The sequence below is a fragment of the Syngnathoides biaculeatus genome, chromosome 6, assembly GCF_019802595.1.
Source record: "Syngnathoides biaculeatus isolate LvHL_M chromosome 6, ASM1980259v1, whole genome shotgun sequence".
Classification (NCBI taxonomy): domain Eukaryota; kingdom Metazoa; phylum Chordata; class Actinopteri; order Syngnathiformes; family Syngnathidae; genus Syngnathoides; species Syngnathoides biaculeatus.
The window spans coordinates 31632171-31651320 of NC_084645.1; the positions used below are offsets into that span (position 1 = coordinate 31632171).

The following is a 19150-nucleotide window of genomic DNA, read 5'->3' on the forward strand; positions in this document are numbered from 1 at the left end:
TTTTGAAGCCAACTAATGACATTAAAGCCGATTATTAAATGGTAATTACTCGCCGATACCGATCAGGTCATATAAGGTCGAGTATTTAGGTTGGAATTAGAGATCAGTGCTTCTGATGATGTTTCATTCAGCGGAGTTGTTCTTGCTTTTCCTGAAGACTCATTGCTTGGAATGGTACAAGTGAGCGTCTCCTGTGTTTACGTTTCAGATTTTCCGCAGGAGCGCTGCCCTGTGGTGCTCGCACCACTCCTATACCCTGAAAAACGGGACATTCTCATGGACAGGATCCTGCCTGACTCGGGGGAGTTAGCCAAGACCATAATGGAGAGTTCTCTTGCTGAGTTCATGCAGGAAGTAGGCTATGGCTTCTGTGCCAGGTATGTTTTGCTTTCTGCTTAAGTTGATGCACAAGTTCAGTGGGCCTCTTGGTTGGTAGGACTTACTTGTGTGTCTTTTCTCCACAGTTTGGACGAGTGCAGAAACATCATTCACCAATATGGGGTGAGGGAGGTGACAGCCAGCCAGGTAGCCAGAGTCCTGGGCATGATGGCTCGTACACACTCGGGCCTAACTGATGGTATCCCTCTACAGGTGAGTTAATTGATGTATGTAGTTTGACTCCACATAGTTTCTATACATTGTACCTTGTGCTTTTTAAATCCTCTTAGTCCATCTCTGCTCCTGGAAGTGGCATCTGGAGTGATGGAAAGGATAAGAATGACAGTTCACAGGCACACACATGGAATGTTGAGGTGCTTATTGACGTAGTTAAAGAAGTGGTAAGTCAACACACTCATACTTCATGCTTCAAATAGAGGTGCTCTGAATGTATCATTTTTTTCTTGTTTCAAATGCTTTACTTGCACCCACCACTGACGTTTACCATGTTAATACCCTAGAATCCCAATTTGAACTTCAAAGAGGTGACGTACGAACTGGATCACGCAGGATTCCTAATCCGGGACAGTAAGGGGCTGCATATAGTAGTGTATGGCATTCAGCGGGGTTTGGGCATGGAGGTTTTTCCTGTAGATCTCATATATCGGCCATGGAAACACGCAGAAGGACAGGTAACATTTCAGCGAGTTCTCTATTAGTTTGTCTGGTTTTACATTTTAAGTTGACCCAATGGGGTAACCTGTTGCTGACTCAATGGGTCGCATTCACCTTTCGATAAATGCTTGAATACCTACTTTTTCTTCCAGTTATCATTTATTCAACACTCTCTAATGAGCCCTGAGGTGTTCTGCTTTGCCGACTACCCTTGCCACACAGTGGCAATCGACATCCTTAAAGCGCCACCAGAGGATGACAACAGGGAGATTGCAACATGGTAAGGAATGGGTCCATTTCAAGACTTGTATTATTTTCTTAACTATTGTAATTGAAATTATACACTGAATGCGGCCCACATTTGAAACTTTTGAACTTGTCACAGGAAAAGTCTGGATTTGGTGGAAAGCCTCCTTAGGCTATCAGAGGTTGGCCAGTACGAGCAGGTGAAACAACTCTTCAGCTTCCCCATCAAGCACTGCCCAGATATGCTGGTTCTAGCATTGCTGCAGATCTCGACCTCCTGGCACACACTGCGCCATGAGCTCATCTCCACCCTAATGCCCACCTTTCTGGGTAACCACCCCAACTCAGCTATAATCCTGCACTATGCCTGGCATGGACAGGTTGGTTTTATTTATCTTGCTTTAAAAAAAGTCTGTGCATGATTCTTTTCCCTGATTTGCAGTTCCCAGACACATTTTATCTCTGAATCTTTTGACTAATCTGTAATACAGTCATCCTCCATTTACTTTGAAGGATTTGTTCCGTAACCCTTGTTTGGCTAAAATCTCTAATAAAGAGATACCATATACAAAACATTCAAAATAACTTCGCCTGAAGCACACCTTCTAAAACCTACTTTAAAGCAGTAATTTTCAATCACTATTGGGCCAAATTACATATCTTATATTTGAAAAATCTACTCCTTCCACACCAAACTATAATGCTACAAAAAAATGGATGCACCAGTCAATACTTTCTACCACCTAATTGAAGATTTATTTGCATTTATCCTGTCACTCTACATCTCTGGCATGGATAGATAACAAAGATTGATTATGCTTAATATTATGACCAATTAAATGAATTTTGATAATTTCCTGCAGCACACTCGAAGAGTTCTCACGGCACACTAATGTGCCAGGACACACTAGGTGGGAATAACCCCTTTAAAATATTTATTAGTTCCTGTTCTCAATCACGGTTCTCCAAATACGAGCCAGTGTGTTTATGTCAGTTTCAGTCCCTGTTCATTTTTACTGTAAAACTTACAAAATAACCTGAATTCAAAACCCAACTGTATAATTTTGTTATACGAGTTTTCCATCTTACTGCTAATATAATTTGAAATGCCATCAGTAGGCTAATGGAAATTGACATAGAGATCGCAGTACCTGAAATTTTGAACTAGAACACATGGAACAGCAAAACAAATAAACCGAGTCAGGGTTCACTGTACTATTAAATGAATATTTATACTTTGGCCTTGGTTGTGTACAAATAAACCCGCTGGGTTTTGTTTCCAGGGACAGTCTCCTTCCATCCGTCAGTTAATTATGCATTCAATGGCTGAGTGGTATATGAGAGGTGAGCAGTATGACCAAGCCAAGTTGTCTCGTATCCTGGATGTGGCCCAAGACTTGAAGGTTTGTCAAAGCACACTAAAAACATGGAAACGGCCTATTGCATAGTAGCATTATTTTTTTTTTTTTTTAATTGAGTAGAAGTATGTGAACCAAGCTTCCTTTTATTTAATGGGAGGGATTACAGCCATTGATTGGTTGGTTTGTAATGTTTATCCATAAGCCAATATGATTTTGTTTGTTCTTCAGTCTCTCTCGATGCTGCTGAATGGTACTCCGTTTGCCTTTGTTATTGACCTTGCTGCACTTGCCTCTCGCCGTGAATACCTCAAACTTGATAAATGGTTGACTGACAAAATTAGAGAGCACGGGGTATGTCTCAATGTTAATGTTTTAAGCACACCCTCTATGTAGCCTCTGTGAGAGTAATTTTGTTTTCTCTCTGGATCAGGAACCTTTTATCCAAGCTTGCGTCACATTCCTGAAGAGGCGATGCCCATCTATTATGGGAGGTCTGGCCCTAGACAAGGACCAGCCTAAAAGCTCCCAGTTACCTCCAGAGACCTTAGCCACTATGCTGGCCTGTCTTCAGTCTTGCGCTGGGTGAGAGGCTCCTGTCTTTCAATGAATTGTTTTTATCAATTCTTGTTTTTATTTTAACAAAAAACTACATTTTTCTCTGAGGAGCAGTTTTGCTCATAATTTCTTCATTAGCGGGAACAGCTTTAGAATTTTGAATAGTAATTTTTTTGGGGAGGTTACCGCCCCGCCTGACCTTGGAAACGAGGTATCAGATGGATGATGTTTAAAGAGCAATTATGAATACAAAAGAGAAAATAAGATCTTAAAACCAAAAACATGCAACTTAGTGAGTAAAACAATGGTGAAAAGACAAACGTATTCCAAGCAGCGTTGACTGACTGTAATCGTAGTCTTATATTACAAAGGAAAATAAATTCCGTTTTATAACAGTGTGATCTTTGCGTTTTAACAAAATAATTTTGATATAGCTAATTCGTACAAATAAAGAACACATTCCCATTTACAAGTGTCCCTGAGTGCACCTTAGCATGAATGGTAGCCGCACTGAATCGGTTATAAAATACCTTTGTCCAGCAACACTTAGAGGCGGAAAGTTCCGTCAAAACATGCTCACATGCCAGAATGATGGCGTTCTCAACTTCATCAGACATAAATTAGTCACACTGAACAAAAATGTAAGCGCAACACTTTTTGTTTTTGCTCCCATTTTTCGTGAGGACTGCGAGATTTAAAACTTTTTCCACAATAAAGGCCATTCCCGTTTATTGTTCACAAATATTTCTAAATCTGTTGGTGACCATTTCTTTTTTGTCGAGATAATCCATCCCACCTCACAGGTGTGCCATATCAAGATGTTTCAACTGCATCTTTATTGCGCGGTTGTGTCATAGGCTAGTACCAATAAGACAAAGGAGAAATACTAAAGTTGTTCATCAGTTAATCTATTAGGAGCGTCCAAAGCTATGACCTCATCATCTGGGCTTCACTATGTTCTTTAAAGACAGTACTTTTTGTGTATGTAAAATTTTGACCTCAAAGAAAATAATATAAAATTATCTCTAATCATTGTGGCATTTAACAAAAAATTGTGGTGATCCTGACTAACCTGAAACGAGAGCTTTACTCTGATTTGAGTTCAGACAAAAAATGAAAGGTTTTGCACAGTTTATGTAAACTTCTCACTTCAACTGTGTATGTATATGTGTGTTTGTATATGTTTATATATATATATATATATATATATATATATATAGATATATGTATATATATATATGTATATAATATATATGTATATACATATATATATGTATATACATATATTATATGTATATATAGATGTATATATATGTATATGTATATATATGATATATATGTATATATATATATGTATATACATATATATATATGTATTATATATATATATATATGTATATAGATGTATATATATGTATATATGTATATGTAATATATATGTATATATATATGTATATATATATGTATATATATATGTATATATAGATGTATATATATAGTATATATATGTATAGTATATGTATATGTATATATATGTATATGTATATATTATATATATATATAGATATATGTATATATATAGTATATATATGTATATTATATGTATATGTATATATATAGTATATATATATGTATATGTATAGTATATGTATATATATCTATATATATATGTATATATATATGTATATATATATGTATCTGTATATATAATGTATATATATATGTATTGTATATATATGTATATGTATATGTTATATATATATGTATATGTATAGTATATGTATATGTATCTGTATATGTATATTGTATATGTATATGTCTATGTATATGTATATGTATATGTATATATATATATGTATTATATATATATGTATATGTATATATGTATGATATATATGTATATAATATGTATATATATATGTATATATTATATATATATATATATATATATGTATATATATATGTTATATATATATATAGATATATATATGTATAGGTATATGTATATATTATATGTATATGTATATATATATATATGTATATTGTATATATATGTATGTATATATGTATATAGTATATATATATGTATATATATGTATATGTATATATGTATATAATGTATATATATGTATATGTATATATGTATATAATGTATATATGTATATGTATATATATGTTATGTATATGTATGTATATGTATATATGTATATATGTATATATATGTATATGTAATATATATGTATATGTATTATGTATATGTATATTGTATATGTATATGTATATGTATATATGTATAGTATATGTATATATATGTATATGTATATGTATATGTATATATATGTATATATGTATATGTATATGTATATATGTATATGTATATATGTATATGTATATATAATATTATATGTATATGTATAATATATATATGTATATGTATATGTATATATATGTATATGTATATGTATATGTATATATATATATGTATATGTAATGTATATGTATATGATATATATATATATGTATATGTAATATATATGTATATATATATATATATATATATGTATATATGTATGTATATATATCTATATATATGTATATATGTATGTATATGTATATATATGTATATATGTATGATATATATATATATATATATATGTATTATGTATGTATATATGTATGTATATGTGGTCTGTGTTTAGAATTACAGTATTGGATACATGACTTTTTAAATTCGCGATTTAACAAATTTCAGAGTACAGATATTCAATACTACTTCTGGCGTCATAGCCACATCTGAAGTTTGCAACAAAACAAACCACATGAAAATTTCTTTTAATTTTTAGTTAGAATTTCTTTTTAATTTTTCATTTTTGTGTATGTGTGTTCAGGCCTAAAAGTCTCAGTAGAAATGAATGGAGTGGCAGAATGGGACCATCGCGGAACTCCCGGTTCAAGATAGCAAACACTTTTCTCTGCTCATTCTTTTTGTTATAATTTTCGTTTTGCGACCCTGAACTCCACATTTTGCACAGTTCTTACTGAGGACATTTTTTGGCCTGTTAACTTATTCCCGATCACTATTGCTGCACCTGCGCCACAACAAATACACGTCACTCATAATCATTAGTTGTAGCCCTGGTATGATTTATTTTATTGCAACATTCACAAATGAAATGGTTGTATCCCTCAGGAGTGTTTCGCAAGAGCTGTCCGAGACTATCCTGACCATGGTTGCAAACTGCAGTAATGTTATGAACAAAGCCCGCCAGCCACCACCTGGAGTCATGCCTAAAGGTCGGGCCCCGAGCACCAGCAGCCTGGATGCCATTTCCCCTGTTCAGGTATCTAACTTTGACACATACTTTGCATATTCTTCTGCCATGACATTCTCTATATAAGACATTGTTTTTGTCACTTATGGTTACCAGTTAGAGGTGTCATACTCTGTTACTGTCATAGTTTTTGTGGCACTCCTACTTTTGAACCAAAAGATTTTTTTAAGCATTCAAGTATTTACCTGCTTTTTTTAACTATGATTTTAAAAAGTTTTTCAGTGTGAATAGTGTTTTTTGGGGGCTTGCATAAAAATGTTTAAATTTTTTTTTTTTTTAAATATAATCTTGCAAAATTTTCTTGACCTTTAAATACGTTCCTTTTGAAAAGGCTTTAATTGTTGTCAGTGTTGTTTTAAGGCTTAAACATTATTTAAGTTTTCTGGTCAGTCCAGAACTAACAAAAGGAATCAATGCACTATATTAACTGACCCACTTCCTGCCTCATTCTCAAGCTAATATCCTTTCCTGCTTCTGTTAGATGGACCCTCTCACAGGCATGGGCTCCTTGAACTTGGGTGGCACAGCCACCTCCCACTCTCAGAGCATGCAAGGTTTCCCCACCTCCCTTAGTTCAGCGTTCAGTAATCCCCAATCGCCAGCAAAGGCATTTCCACCGCTCTCAAACACCAACCCAAGCACACCATTTGGGGGTATTGGCAGCTTGTCCTCGCAGCTCCCTGGTATGGACTCTGGTACTGTTCCTTTTTTTTTTTTTTTTTTATAAACAAACAGCAATGAAAGTCATTTCCTCATTCAAAACATGGCTAAGTTGACACCTAAAAAGCTGTAGTTAACAATAGGTTGTGAAATAAAACTGTTTCTTCCAGGTCCCTTGGGCTCTGGCATTGGGACTAGTATTGCTTCTAGTCTTGGAATGCCAGCAGTAAACACAGATCCATTTGGCACCAGGAAAATGAGCACACCAAGCCTGAACCCACCTACCTTCCAGCAGAGTAAGATGAAGGCCTGTAAGTGGCGGTGGTAGTGGTGTGACTGAGAGCCCCGCCCTGCGCTGCTCAGCACTGTTTTTCCTCTGCAATTGTCAGATTATGCCATAATTTCCAAATTTCCAAACCTATATCTTAGAGTGATATTGTTTTCTTGACAAATATGGTGTATAAAACCAATCTCTCTTATTTTGAGCAAATCAGCCCTATCTGTCATTTAACCTTTCAAATATTTTTGTAGAGGAAATACAGGCCAGTCTTCCATTCCTTGTCTGCACAAGCTGACAGCCCCACTTTAGTTGTATTAGTTTCTAGGCTTTTTGAATTTGCAAGTATACAGCAACATCTCAATAAATTTGAATATCGCGGAAAAATTCATTTGGTAGTTCAAAAAGTTCGTCATATTCTGTAAATTCATATAATGTGAAAGTATTTTACAATTGTAGCATAGTAATTGACTTAAAGTGCAACAAACTAATTTTTGTTTTGTTTCTAAATACATTGAAGTGCTGAAAACATGCATAGACTTGAGAAAATTATAGCAATGAATTTTTGAGCTATGGCTCAAAACCTTTTTCACCGGTTTCCTGAAGTTGAGAACAGGGCCAAAAATGAGGATGGGGTGTTTACCTTACCATGTAAAGACCAAGCACTCTATTCCATGCAGCGGCCAGTCAGTGGAATTGCATTTCCTTGTCCATAAATAACTTGACTGAGTTATACCAGTATAGCATAGTGTGCAGTTGGCCATGAAAATATATCCACAACATAATACATCTTCCCTGAAGTATGCGTTTTGTGTTATTTGGGCAATGTGTTTTGTCATCTGCCACCCATCAATGTTGTGTTGAGAGGCAGCGGTGGAATAGATGAGCTTCGCAGCCCATTGCCAGTGGTTGCAGAAGTCCCTGGCGGTCTTGCAAAACAGCAGTTAGTGCTATAAGTCTCACAGCCCCCTTCCCTGGGCTGAGGAGGAGGGACATTTTCATCCAGGGGGACGAGAGACCGTCTTATGGATCTGGCTGGTTATGTAACACAATTCAACAGCCACAAAAGCACGTCTACTGAATTTCAAAGGACAAGAAATTGTCCTGGCGGAGCGGTTCATACTTGTTCAGTTGGCATAGAGGCTGCCTCCCTCCAGCACGTAGAAATGTGTGATTTCAGTTGCTCGAAAGGAGCCATGAGGGAAGGGAGGTGGAATGTGTATTTGATTGACAAAAGTGGTATTTTCAGAGCTCTCAGTGAGATCCCCAATGCGTCAGAAAGATTAAAGAATGTTTGAGTTCTTGACCGTTTGGATATCTGATTTCACAAACTTTGCAATTTTTCTTTTTCTTTTTTAAATTCAGTCATTCATTGACGGGGTTCTATTTTTAATGTACAAGTTTTTTTTTCTCGCACTTTAAGAAAAAAAAATCTCAAGACATTTTAAAAAGACTACCTGCTGACAAGTGGTCAATTTAAGTTGTATACAAGGATGAATGGGCATTTCTCACTGAGACAATTGGCGTCTTTCAAACAGCTTTGTTTTATAATACTCGTATACTCTTGTCTTCACACTAGCTCAGATTTCATTTTATAATTAAGAGTAAAATACGTTAGAAGTCCACAAAAAATTTTTGGATAGTGTATCAAAAACTGATTTTTTTTTTCTTTATGGTAAGCCATTGTAACACAGTTTGAACATAAGCACTGCTTAATTATAGAGACATTTTAAAAAACTCAATCTTTTTAATATAAGTTCAATAAAATTTGCACCTAAAGCTTTTAAGTCATTACAATATTTAATAGTAATGTATTGTGCTGAAGTGAAATATGACTGAACTGTTCTTGACAAATGTACTGAAATTCAGTTAATAAATAAATCAAACCACTAAATTATATCAGTGACTCTTGTATTCGACTAGGAGCCACCAGGCCACTAGTTCTCCTCAAATCACACTCAGAATTCATCCCAATTTATTGAAATGCACCTGTATACATTACTTTCCGCATGAGGAAATATTATTTGGCTGATGCTTTGCTTATATTAAATCATTACCTTCCTTTAAATCATTTCAAGCCATTTTTTTTCTACTAGCTGACCTTTCTCAGGTTTGGCCTGAGGCAAACCAGCACTTTAGCAAGGAGATAGATGATGAGGCCAACAGTTACTTCCAGCGCATCTACAACCACCCACCTCACCCAACTATGTCTGTGGATGAAGTAAGAACCCCAGTGCATTTATTGATTACTTATTATATAAAGTCAGTAGATCTAGAGCTGTCTGGTAAGGTCCAACAAATTGCCTCGACTGGTGATCCATTGATTAACATGAATATAAATCACAGGAATATTATCCACCCTCAGGTTCTAGAGATGCTGCAGCGGTTTAAAGATTCCACCATCAAACGGGAGCGAGAAGTGTTCAATTGTATGCTTCGGAATTTATTTGAGGAGTACCGTTTCTTCCCCCAATATCCGGACAAGGAACTGCACATCACGGCCTGCTTGTTTGGCGGCATCATCGAGAAAGGTCTTGTTACCTACATGGCCCTGGGCCTGGCACTCCGATACGTCCTTGAAGCCTTAAGAAAACCATATGGATCTAAAATGTATTACTTTGGAATTGCTGCCCTCGACCGGTTCAAAAACAGGTATTTAAACTGGTTTCTTGATCTTATTTATTTAACAGCTGTCAGATTGTGTATGGCTAAAATTGGTAAATACCACATGCTTCTAGATTGAAGGACTACCCCCAGTATTGCCAACATCTTGCATCAATTGCACATTTTTTGCAATTTCCCCACCATTTACAAGAGGTAACCAGGTTTCCTTAATTTATTTCAAAATGTCTTAGAAGTGTAGACACCCTCGCATTGTCTGCGGGGAGAGGCTATTGACAGAGATTAAATCCTACGCTCTGCATCTTCCAATATCCTGTGTGTGCAGTATATTGAGTATGGCCAACAGTCACGGGACCCCCCGGTGAAGATGCAAGGCTCCATCACCACCCCAGGCAGTCTGGCACTGGCACAGGTTCAAGCCCAAGCCCAATCACAGCAACCTGGTGTTCCAAAAGTACCGCAACCAGGACAAACGAGCACCCTAGTCACGACCACTACGACTACTACCACTGCTGCTAAGACCACTACCATCACAAGGCCAACACCCAGCAGCTTCAAGAAGGATGTGCCCGTGAGTTCAATTTAACACCTACAGTAAACCCACATTTATTATGGGATATTCGCTCCAGACCCAACTGTGATAGGTGGAAATCCATTTGGGAACAATAAAAAAAAAAAAAAAATATTCTACAGTTTTCTGCTTCCATATGCTTTGGCATAAGACGGTTAAAACTTTAAACGGTGACAGGAGACTAAAATATATCCCTTGGGAGAATGAAAATACATGCATTTTGCTAAATAGGTTTGCTTGCTCCAAGCTGTTAATTTAGAACTCCCAGTTGAAATTCGCTGTTACACTAACGTAAAGCAAGAATTAAGCTGTTAACACTACAGGTCAAAAACATTGACGCAATGGAAGAGACAAAACGGCTGAGACATGTAATGCATGGCTCAGACGTCAAGACAAATAGGCTGTTTCACGACTGCAATGTCAGACCACTGCAATAAAATCTTGTATTCTGATACCATAGCATCCCGATTTTTACGATCATTGGGCTTTATATCGTCAACTCAAATGCGACTAACACTCGTTACCGTGGGGATGGTAACACGAGTGGATCGCACCAATGATGTTATAAGAAAAAAAATCCGGTAAAAATGTATTTGTGGTCACCAGTGCTCGGGACAGGAGGCAACTTTGTATAAGGCTTGCTTGACGCATGTTCATGTACTTTTGATAGGATAAGGCTTGTAAGCAGAGGTAGAGCTACCGCTCCGGGTTGTTTGTACACATGCTGCTGTTCTGTTGAACATGAGCTGACCAGAGTAGTGAATTCCAACCTTTTTGGAGCCAAGGCAAATACAGATACATTACAATTCATGGCACAGCAACAAAAGAAAATGTCACAAAAAGTAGATACATTAATTGCTTTATGTACTTAATGCCTTCAAATAGGCTATTAACTGGTTCTGTTTGTCATTATGCTTCACTGACATATATAGAAGAACAAATACATGTATTTTAAATATACGTTTTGAACAAATAAGTCCACAAGAATGTACAGTAAATGAGCAGGTTATTTTAAATAGTGATTGCTCCATCTTTGATCAGATCTGTTATCGGCTCCAAAAATCCTGATCGTGTAAAACTTATCTGCAGATCAATATTGACATGATTCGCACAACCTGTATCTGACTTGTTGGTAAGGTAAGATAATCTTCACCTTATTTATTCCTCCTTGCAGCCCTCCATAAACACTACAAATATTGACACTCTGCTGGTGGCTACTGACCAAACAGAACGGATTGTAGAACCTCCAGAGAACGTTCAGGAGAAGACTGCTTTCATCTTCAATAACCTTTCTCAGTCAAACATGACACAAAAGGTAAATGAGGGATGAAAATAACAACTGTCATTGGCTGTAATAGATGTTCTAAATCCTGTCATTTAATTAGGTAGAGGAGTTGAAAGAGACTGTGAAGGAAGAGTTTATGCCATGGGTGTCTCAGTATCTGGTGATGAAGCGTGTCAGCATTGAGCCCAATTTTCACAGTCTTTACTCGAACTTTCTGGACACACTTAAGAATCCAGAGTTTGTCAAAATGGTCCTCACGGAGACGTACAGGAACATCAAGGTTGGATATATATGGGAAATCTACTGAAAATGTTTGTTGCCTACTACGAACTCTATCGCTTGTACTCCAACTAGGTTTTGTTGACATCTGACAAGGCTGCTGCCAATTTCTCTGATCGCTCATTACTGAAGAACCTGGGGCACTGGCTGGGGATGATTACACTGGCCAAAAACAAGCCTATTCTCTATACAGTAAGATGTTTATCTTTGGCCCCTTTGTATTGCAGTTGGACTTTGACTCAGTCTCCCCCCCCAACCCCAATCATTTTTCCAGGATCTGGAAATTAAGTCTCTGCTACTGGAAGCCTATGTGAAAGGCCAGCAAGAGCTCCTTTACGTAGTTCCCTTCGTGGCCAAGGTTTTGGAGTCCAGTCTTCGAAGCATTGTGAGAAATGTGGTGATGCGATTTCTCGCTGTAGCCCAACCAGGCCACTTAATGGTTGGTTTTGCCTTTTGTAGGTTTTCAGGCCCCAGAACCCTTGGACCATGGCCATCATGAATGTTCTCGCTGAGCTACATCAAGAACATGACCTCAAGGTATTATAACTGGTCTTAGAAGCCTAAAAAAAACGCTTAGCCCTTTTGAGTGTTATTTCTTAATAATTGAGCACTATTAAAGTTATGAGAGCTATGCAGAAAGGATGAAGTGTTTTTTTTTTTTTTTTTTTTTTTTTGCAGCTTAACCTAAAATTTGAGATTGAAGTTCTTTGTAAGAACTTGTCCCTGGATATCAATGACCTGAAACCAGGGAACCTGTTGAAGGACAAGGACAAACTTAAGAGTCTTGAGGAGCAGCTTTCTGCACCAAAGAAAGAAGCAAAGCCTTCAGATGAGATGCTCCCAGTTTCCACATCAGGTAAATAATCTAATATTTGACCACATTGTCATTTGGCCTTTGCTTTTTCCCTCTGATTTTAATCTGTTTTTGTGTCCAACAGGAGACTTTGTTCCGTTTTCAGCACCACCCTCAACACCGGCTGCCACCACTGCCCCTTGCACAACCACGGGACCCCCCACCCCACAATTCAGTTATCATGATATTAATGTCTACGCCTTGGCAGGCCTGGCACCGCACATCAATATAAATGCCAACGTAAGTATTGCTTGAATTTTATCAAACTCACAACTACAGGGTATTTACATTTTTTTTTAACTACTATTTTAGTTTTAAAATACTATTGTAAAATTTTTGTAACATGGTTCATGTTCATGGCCAGTATGGAGTCCTGACTTAAGACCCTATGACTTTTTTCATTGGGGTCGGTTAAAGGAGCAAGTCTCTTGTACTCAGACTGGAAGAGCTTGAAGGACAAATATGACAGAGAATGGTGAATTAATGGTATCATGAAGAATGGGCCAGAATCGTGTTTGAAGTCATCACACACCATATGTCTCGTAAATTAGAACAGACGACAAAAAAAAATGATAAAATTGCAATTTATTTTAAAACAGGAAGTTATTTTTCAATGATCTTGTATCTTAAAGTTCAATCCAATTATGTAAATTGCAAATTTTCTTCACAACCCCCACCCCTCCACCCCCTAACCCTCAGATCCCTCTTCTACAAGCCCATCCTCAGTTGAAGCAGTGTGTGAGGCAATCAGTTGAGCGCGCAGTCCAGGAGCTGGTACATCCCGTGGTTGACCGCTCTATCAAAATTGCTATGACGACGTGCGAGCAAATCATCCGGAAGGACTTCGCTCTGGATTCAGAGGAGTCCCGCATGCGTGTGGCAGCACACCACATGATGAGAAACTTGACTGCCGGCATGGCCATGATCACATGTCGGGAGCCTCTGCTCGTCAGCATTGCGGCTAATCTCAAGAATAGTTTTGCAGCTGCGCTAAGGGTAAGCCCAGTTAAAATGCTTCTTTACAATGATCCTTCCTCACTTTGACAACTCTCCCTGCTCCCAGGCGGCAACTCCCCAACAGAGGGAAATGATGGAGGAAGCTGCAGCAAGGGTTGCTCAAGAGAACTGTGAACTGGCATGTTGCTTTATTCAGAAAACAGCTGTGGAGAAGGCTGGCCCTGAAATGGACAAGAGGCTTGCCACGGTGAGGACTTAAGGTCGCATTGAAGCATTTCTGTTAGCTGTGGCTTTGACAGAGAACCACAATTTTATTGTACCACTTTTTTTTGTAATTTATACACAATGTGGGATTAACAGAATATATGCAATGAGCGGACGGTTTACTGTTGGGTAGGGATAGTCCAACTGCATAGTAAATTTCTGCCAAAAATTTGACACTGCCCTAACAATATAAATTTCCAAAAGTGTACCTACTCTTGGCCCACCCTGTTTACTATATTTTTAATTAACTTATATCCTTTGTCGTGCAGGAATTTGAACTCAGGAAGCATGCACGCCAAGAAGGCCGCCGTTACTGTGATCCAGTTGTTTTGACTTACCAGGCTGAACGTATGCCTGAGCAAATAAGACTAAAGGTAAAGTTTGATATTCATATAGTGTAGTTCACCGCTCCCACGCTGAAGATGTTCTACATATTCAATGATTGTTTTTCAGGTCGGAGGAGTCGACCCCAAGCAGCTAGCTGTGTATGAGGAGTTTGCAAGGAATGTTCCTGGTTTCTTACCCAGTAATGACCTTTCTCAACCAACGGGTTTCCTGGCTCAGCCAATGAAGGTGACTTATTTCTTTAATCACAACTGTCAAATAAATTTACATAAAGTCCTCCTTAAAGGCAGTGTAATGTAATTACATTTTTGAACAGCAACAAGCGTGGGCCACGGACGATGTTGCACAAATCTATGACAAGTGCATGGCAGACTTGGAGCAGCATCTTCACGCCATCCCTCAGGCACTCTCCATGAACCCCCTGACCCAAGCCCTACGCAGCCTGCTAGAGGCTGTGGCCTTGGCAAGAAACTCCAGGGATGGTATTGCAGCTCTTGGACTGCTCCAAAAGGTAGGACTTGAGGGTCTTTGTGGTAGCAGAGGCATGTTTGACAAGTTCATGGGAGCACAGGAGAACCTCCATTTCATAGACAAATAAGTGGAAAGGGTTGTCCATTAAAGCAGTTTTTCTATTGTTTTGAAGCACTTTTCTGCCTGGCTTAAAAACACCCAGTACAGTACAAGTTCATTGTAAATATAATTTCTCTTCTACCGACTCCAGTATAAAATGCACCCCCAAAATTTACTGTAATTTCTCGTGTAAAATGACAACATTCTAATTCAAACATTAATTTTGTTTGGAAGGAACACCTTCTATTGATCTGTTCAGTGGCAGTTTTGTTGTTACATTCTAATGACAAATTGAGTATTTGTTAATTTGTTGAACATTGAAAATGTTTTAAAATGTATTAAGGGTTTTATGAAGAGAATGTCTTTCCAAGTTTTGAATACCAGTCATTTACTTTCTTTATATTGAAGGGGAAACATTGATATTGGAGGGTTTTTAATTTTAATAAATCAGAGATTCAGGGAAACCATAATTCTAGTTTTAGTTATCTGTTTTCAACGCTGCACATATTAAGGTATAAACTGTTACAAAAAAAGTAGCAGAGAGACTTTCTAATCCTGTTGATCCTATAGTTGTAATGTGTGAGGGTCACAGATTTATTAATTAAACTAAATACCATGTTTCCTCTCCTTTCATAGGCTGTGGAAGGTCTTCTGGATGCCACAAGTGGAGCAGATAATGACTTGCTTCTCCGTTATCGGGAGTGCCACCTGCTGGTTTTGAAAGCCCTCCAGGATGGGCGTGCCTATGGACCACAGTGGTGCAACAAACAGATCACCAGGTGAGTGCAGTCATTTCAGTTGCATAATTCAAGGGATCATAGGTAGGTGTTCTGTTACTTCGTGTAAATCGTGTAAACCCTAATGTAATAATTTGTACTAGCCACGGTCTATCACTAACCTCCACTAACGCACTCAAAGTTGAAAGAACAGCAAAAATGTGTATGGAAACACGTCACTGTCATAGAAAAACTGAAAATGGGTAAGCATGGCAGTAACTGAGCGTCACTTATTGTCCAGCAAGATGACATTCTTGTGTAAACCAGTTCATTGTACACTGTAATTTTGAAACCTTTTTTTGATTTACTAGTTTTTTTTTTTTACCTTAAAATCCCTTAAAGGACATTTTTTAATTCTTTTTTATTTTGTTTTGATTGACAGGTGTCTGATTGAATGCCGGGATGAATACAAGTACAATGTCGAGGCGGTGGAGCTTTTGATCCGAAATCATCTTGTGAATATGCAGCAATATGATCTGCACCTAGCCCAGGTACACCAAACCTACACAGAATTCTTTTACTATAAATCAATAGAAGCTATACTAGTTCATTAGGGATTCTGCTTCTGTTAATGTTAAGTGTCCCATCTTTTACTTGTAGTCAATGGAAAATGGACTCCACTACATGGCGGTGGCATTTGCCATGCAGTTGGTGAAGCTCCTGCTGGTGGATGAGCGGAGTGTGAGCCATGTAACTGAAGCAGATCTCTTCCACACCATTGAGACTTTAATGAGGACCTGTGCGCACTCTCGAGCAAATGCACCAGAAGGGTAAATTATATGGTTGTAATCCAGTCAACCCCTGCTATATCGCAGTTCAGTAATGTTCACACTTTTTTAATGGGTTTTTACTTTAAAGAAGCAAGTCCAAATTTAAACTTTGTGATAGTACAGCATACTGGAAGAAAAAAAGCTGGAATTTTGAGGTTTTTTCTCATATTAATCTTTTGATCTGAAACTCGAATGTCTTCCATAACAAAAAAGGCCTTGATCTTGCTGCTCCAATACTTTTGAAGGGGACTGTATAGACTGGCAAATCAAAACATCCTACTTTAAAACAAATAAGCAAAATCAGAAAACAAAATGCTCAGGAATGATTTAGGTCCCTGTAAAGTGGAAAAAATCCGCATCGCAGATTTGTTGTAATAGGCCGGACAAATTGGAATGAATAGAATCACTCCAAAATTGTGAAAAATAGACTTGCTATCAGCTGCTGTGTGCGTGGCTGCTGAATGCACTGAAAACACACCCAACTCAAGGTTGACCTGGCACTCAAAATTTTGTACTGTATGTCCTCAGATGTCTTCACAGAACCACAGGCTGAATAAAGTACCAATGTGTTTTTGATAGTTAACTTTCACGGAAGTCTCTTATACGGTGAGGACTTTGACAGCCTCGCTGCCAACCCCAATTTGATTACAAACTGACTGTGGGGATGAGGTTTTTTTTTTTTTTTTTTTTTTTTTTTTTTTTTTTTCCCTGCCTGGCTACCTGTGACATGTAGGTCCACATAACTTAGATGCTGTAGCCCGAATAACACACAAAACAAGGAAGATGTATTTTTTTCAAGCTGTATGCATAGCTTGCTGGTTACCTCTGTCCTTTGTGTTTGGCTGTATAACACCTGAGCTGAGCAACATTTATATAATGCCAGAAAGACCCAAGTTCATGACTTGGTCTTGCCATGTCAAATACAGAGAACTGAAACAGAGTTTAACACTGTATCTCAACACTTCAAGAGAGTAAATTGTTTTGGCACATTTTCAGCAATTACATTCAAAATGATGTAATGTTTAGGGGAAAAAAATCTCTTAGGGTCTTTACAGTATGTTTTAGGAAATCTCAAGATTAAAGGTAATGTTTGGCAGGGTTAATACTATAGTATTTCCAAAAAAAAAAAAAAAAGTTTCTTTCCCGGCTGTTCAACGGTAGTGGGTGGGTCTTGAACAATTACCGACTGTAAAGGGAGGTTCAATGTACATTTCCTTTGGGTGAATTGAAAATGGGAAACTCAGGTTACAGTATCTTGTTTGGTGTTTTTAAGTGTTTAATTTTTCCCCAGACTTCCCCAGCTGATGGATGTGGTTCGCTCCAACTACGAGGCCATGATTGATCGGGCCCACGGTGGTCCGAACTTCATGATGCACTCTGGGATTTCCCAGGCTTCAGAGTATGACGATCCCCCCGGCCTGAGGGAGAAGGCGGAGTATCTTCTGAGGGAATGGGTCAACCTTTATCACTCGGCTGCTGCTGGCCGTGACAGCACCAAAGCATTCTCTGCCTTTGTTGGCCAGGTAGTCCCGACACTCAGCTTCCAAATGCTACAGAACATCTATATTTTGGTACATAAAGCACTGAATGCTTACTGGTTACGGACGTAACACCAATTGTTCCGGATTGTGGGAGTGGAAATAAAATGTCTGGCGTTACTGGCCAGTTACAGCTCTGTTTGTCCATCGTGGTGAAAATTTTATTAGTTTGAACCGCGTAAGTAATAGTGAGCTAGCGCGTGCCGCGAATGCACAGTCCTGCAGAAGCACAGTTATGTCGATTGTTTGACAGCAGCCAGGGCGGGGGGGGACGTGGTCGTGCGCCAGTTCCTTGTGCACGCTACTGCACATCGTTGCGTCTTGATTACACTGTGCATTTAAGCCTTGTATTCCATGGCACTTGTTGCTAGATCGTTGTGTGCATATGCATGTGTTCACAAGTGTCAGCTAGCCTAATCATGAATTTTGATCTCGTTATGCACGAGACAGCGTGAATTCATGAGAACTGACAAGATAGTGGCACCATGTGCTGGAGTCAGAGTAAAAATATTTCGTTTAAAAAAAAAAAAATCTGACAAATTCTGAAATGTAGGAAACCCACCATTTTTGGGGTCCCAAAGGTGAATTAATCCACGACAGATATTTTTGATGATAGGACATCGAAATCTCATACTATGATTTGCAACTGCGTTCTCCATTACAAGGCTGATGTAAAACATAAATAAATATTGAAGCCATAATTATACAATTATAAAGTTATGATTGTTGTGCAATTGATCAGTATGCTGAATTATTTTGTCCTGTTATATAATCTTACTGCAAAAAATTGTGGTAATGTTCTTGACAAAGTTTTCAAAATATGGAAATTCAGACTA

At 37.9% G+C, this 19150-nt stretch overlaps 1 protein-coding gene across 6 annotated transcripts in view; it reads left to right on the top strand.

Annotated features, from left to right (window-relative positions):
* Window positions 1-19150, top strand: part of cnot1 (CCR4-NOT transcription complex, subunit 1) — a 38464-nt gene that overhangs the window by 10657 nt on the left and 8657 nt on the right. For 2 of the 6 annotated variants that reach the window (XM_061823481.1, XM_061823482.1), the window contains exons 8-39: window positions 209-377; window positions 465-591; window positions 669-779; window positions 900-1070; window positions 1206-1333; window positions 1439-1679; window positions 2583-2702; window positions 2889-3011; window positions 3091-3242; window positions 6406-6556; window positions 7029-7242; window positions 7378-7503; window positions 9581-9705; window positions 9850-10136; window positions 10223-10301; window positions 10432-10677; window positions 11852-11992; window positions 12063-12242; window positions 12317-12433; window positions 12516-12626; window positions 12701-12778; window positions 12920-13097; window positions 13180-13334; window positions 13794-14090; window positions 14158-14298; window positions 14585-14689; window positions 14769-14888; window positions 14977-15171; window positions 15867-16009; window positions 16389-16497; window positions 16607-16776; window positions 18068-18299. In XM_061823481.1, the coding sequence (XP_061679465.1) occupies window positions 209-377; window positions 465-591; window positions 669-779; window positions 900-1070; window positions 1206-1333; window positions 1439-1679; window positions 2583-2702; window positions 2889-3011; window positions 3091-3242; window positions 6406-6556; window positions 7029-7242; window positions 7378-7503; window positions 9581-9705; window positions 9850-10136; window positions 10223-10301; window positions 10432-10677; window positions 11852-11992; window positions 12063-12242; window positions 12317-12433; window positions 12516-12626; window positions 12701-12778; window positions 12920-13097; window positions 13180-13334; window positions 13794-14090; window positions 14158-14298; window positions 14585-14689; window positions 14769-14888; window positions 14977-15171; window positions 15867-16009; window positions 16389-16497; window positions 16607-16776; window positions 18068-18299 (5042 nt within the window). Of the gene's footprint in view, window positions 1-208; window positions 378-464; window positions 592-668; window positions 780-899; window positions 1071-1205; window positions 1334-1438; window positions 1680-2582; window positions 2703-2888; window positions 3012-3090; window positions 3243-6405; window positions 6557-7028; window positions 7243-7377; window positions 7519-9580; window positions 9706-9849; window positions 10137-10222; window positions 10302-10421; window positions 10678-11851; window positions 11993-12062; window positions 12243-12316; window positions 12434-12515; window positions 12627-12700; window positions 12779-12919; window positions 13098-13179; window positions 13335-13793; window positions 14091-14157; window positions 14299-14584; window positions 14690-14768; window positions 14889-14976; window positions 15172-15866; window positions 16010-16388; window positions 16498-16606; window positions 16777-18067; window positions 18300-19150 lie in introns of all 6 variants that reach the window. The other 4 variants (XM_061823477.1, XM_061823479.1, XM_061823480.1 and 1 more) reach the window with 4 other exon arrangements.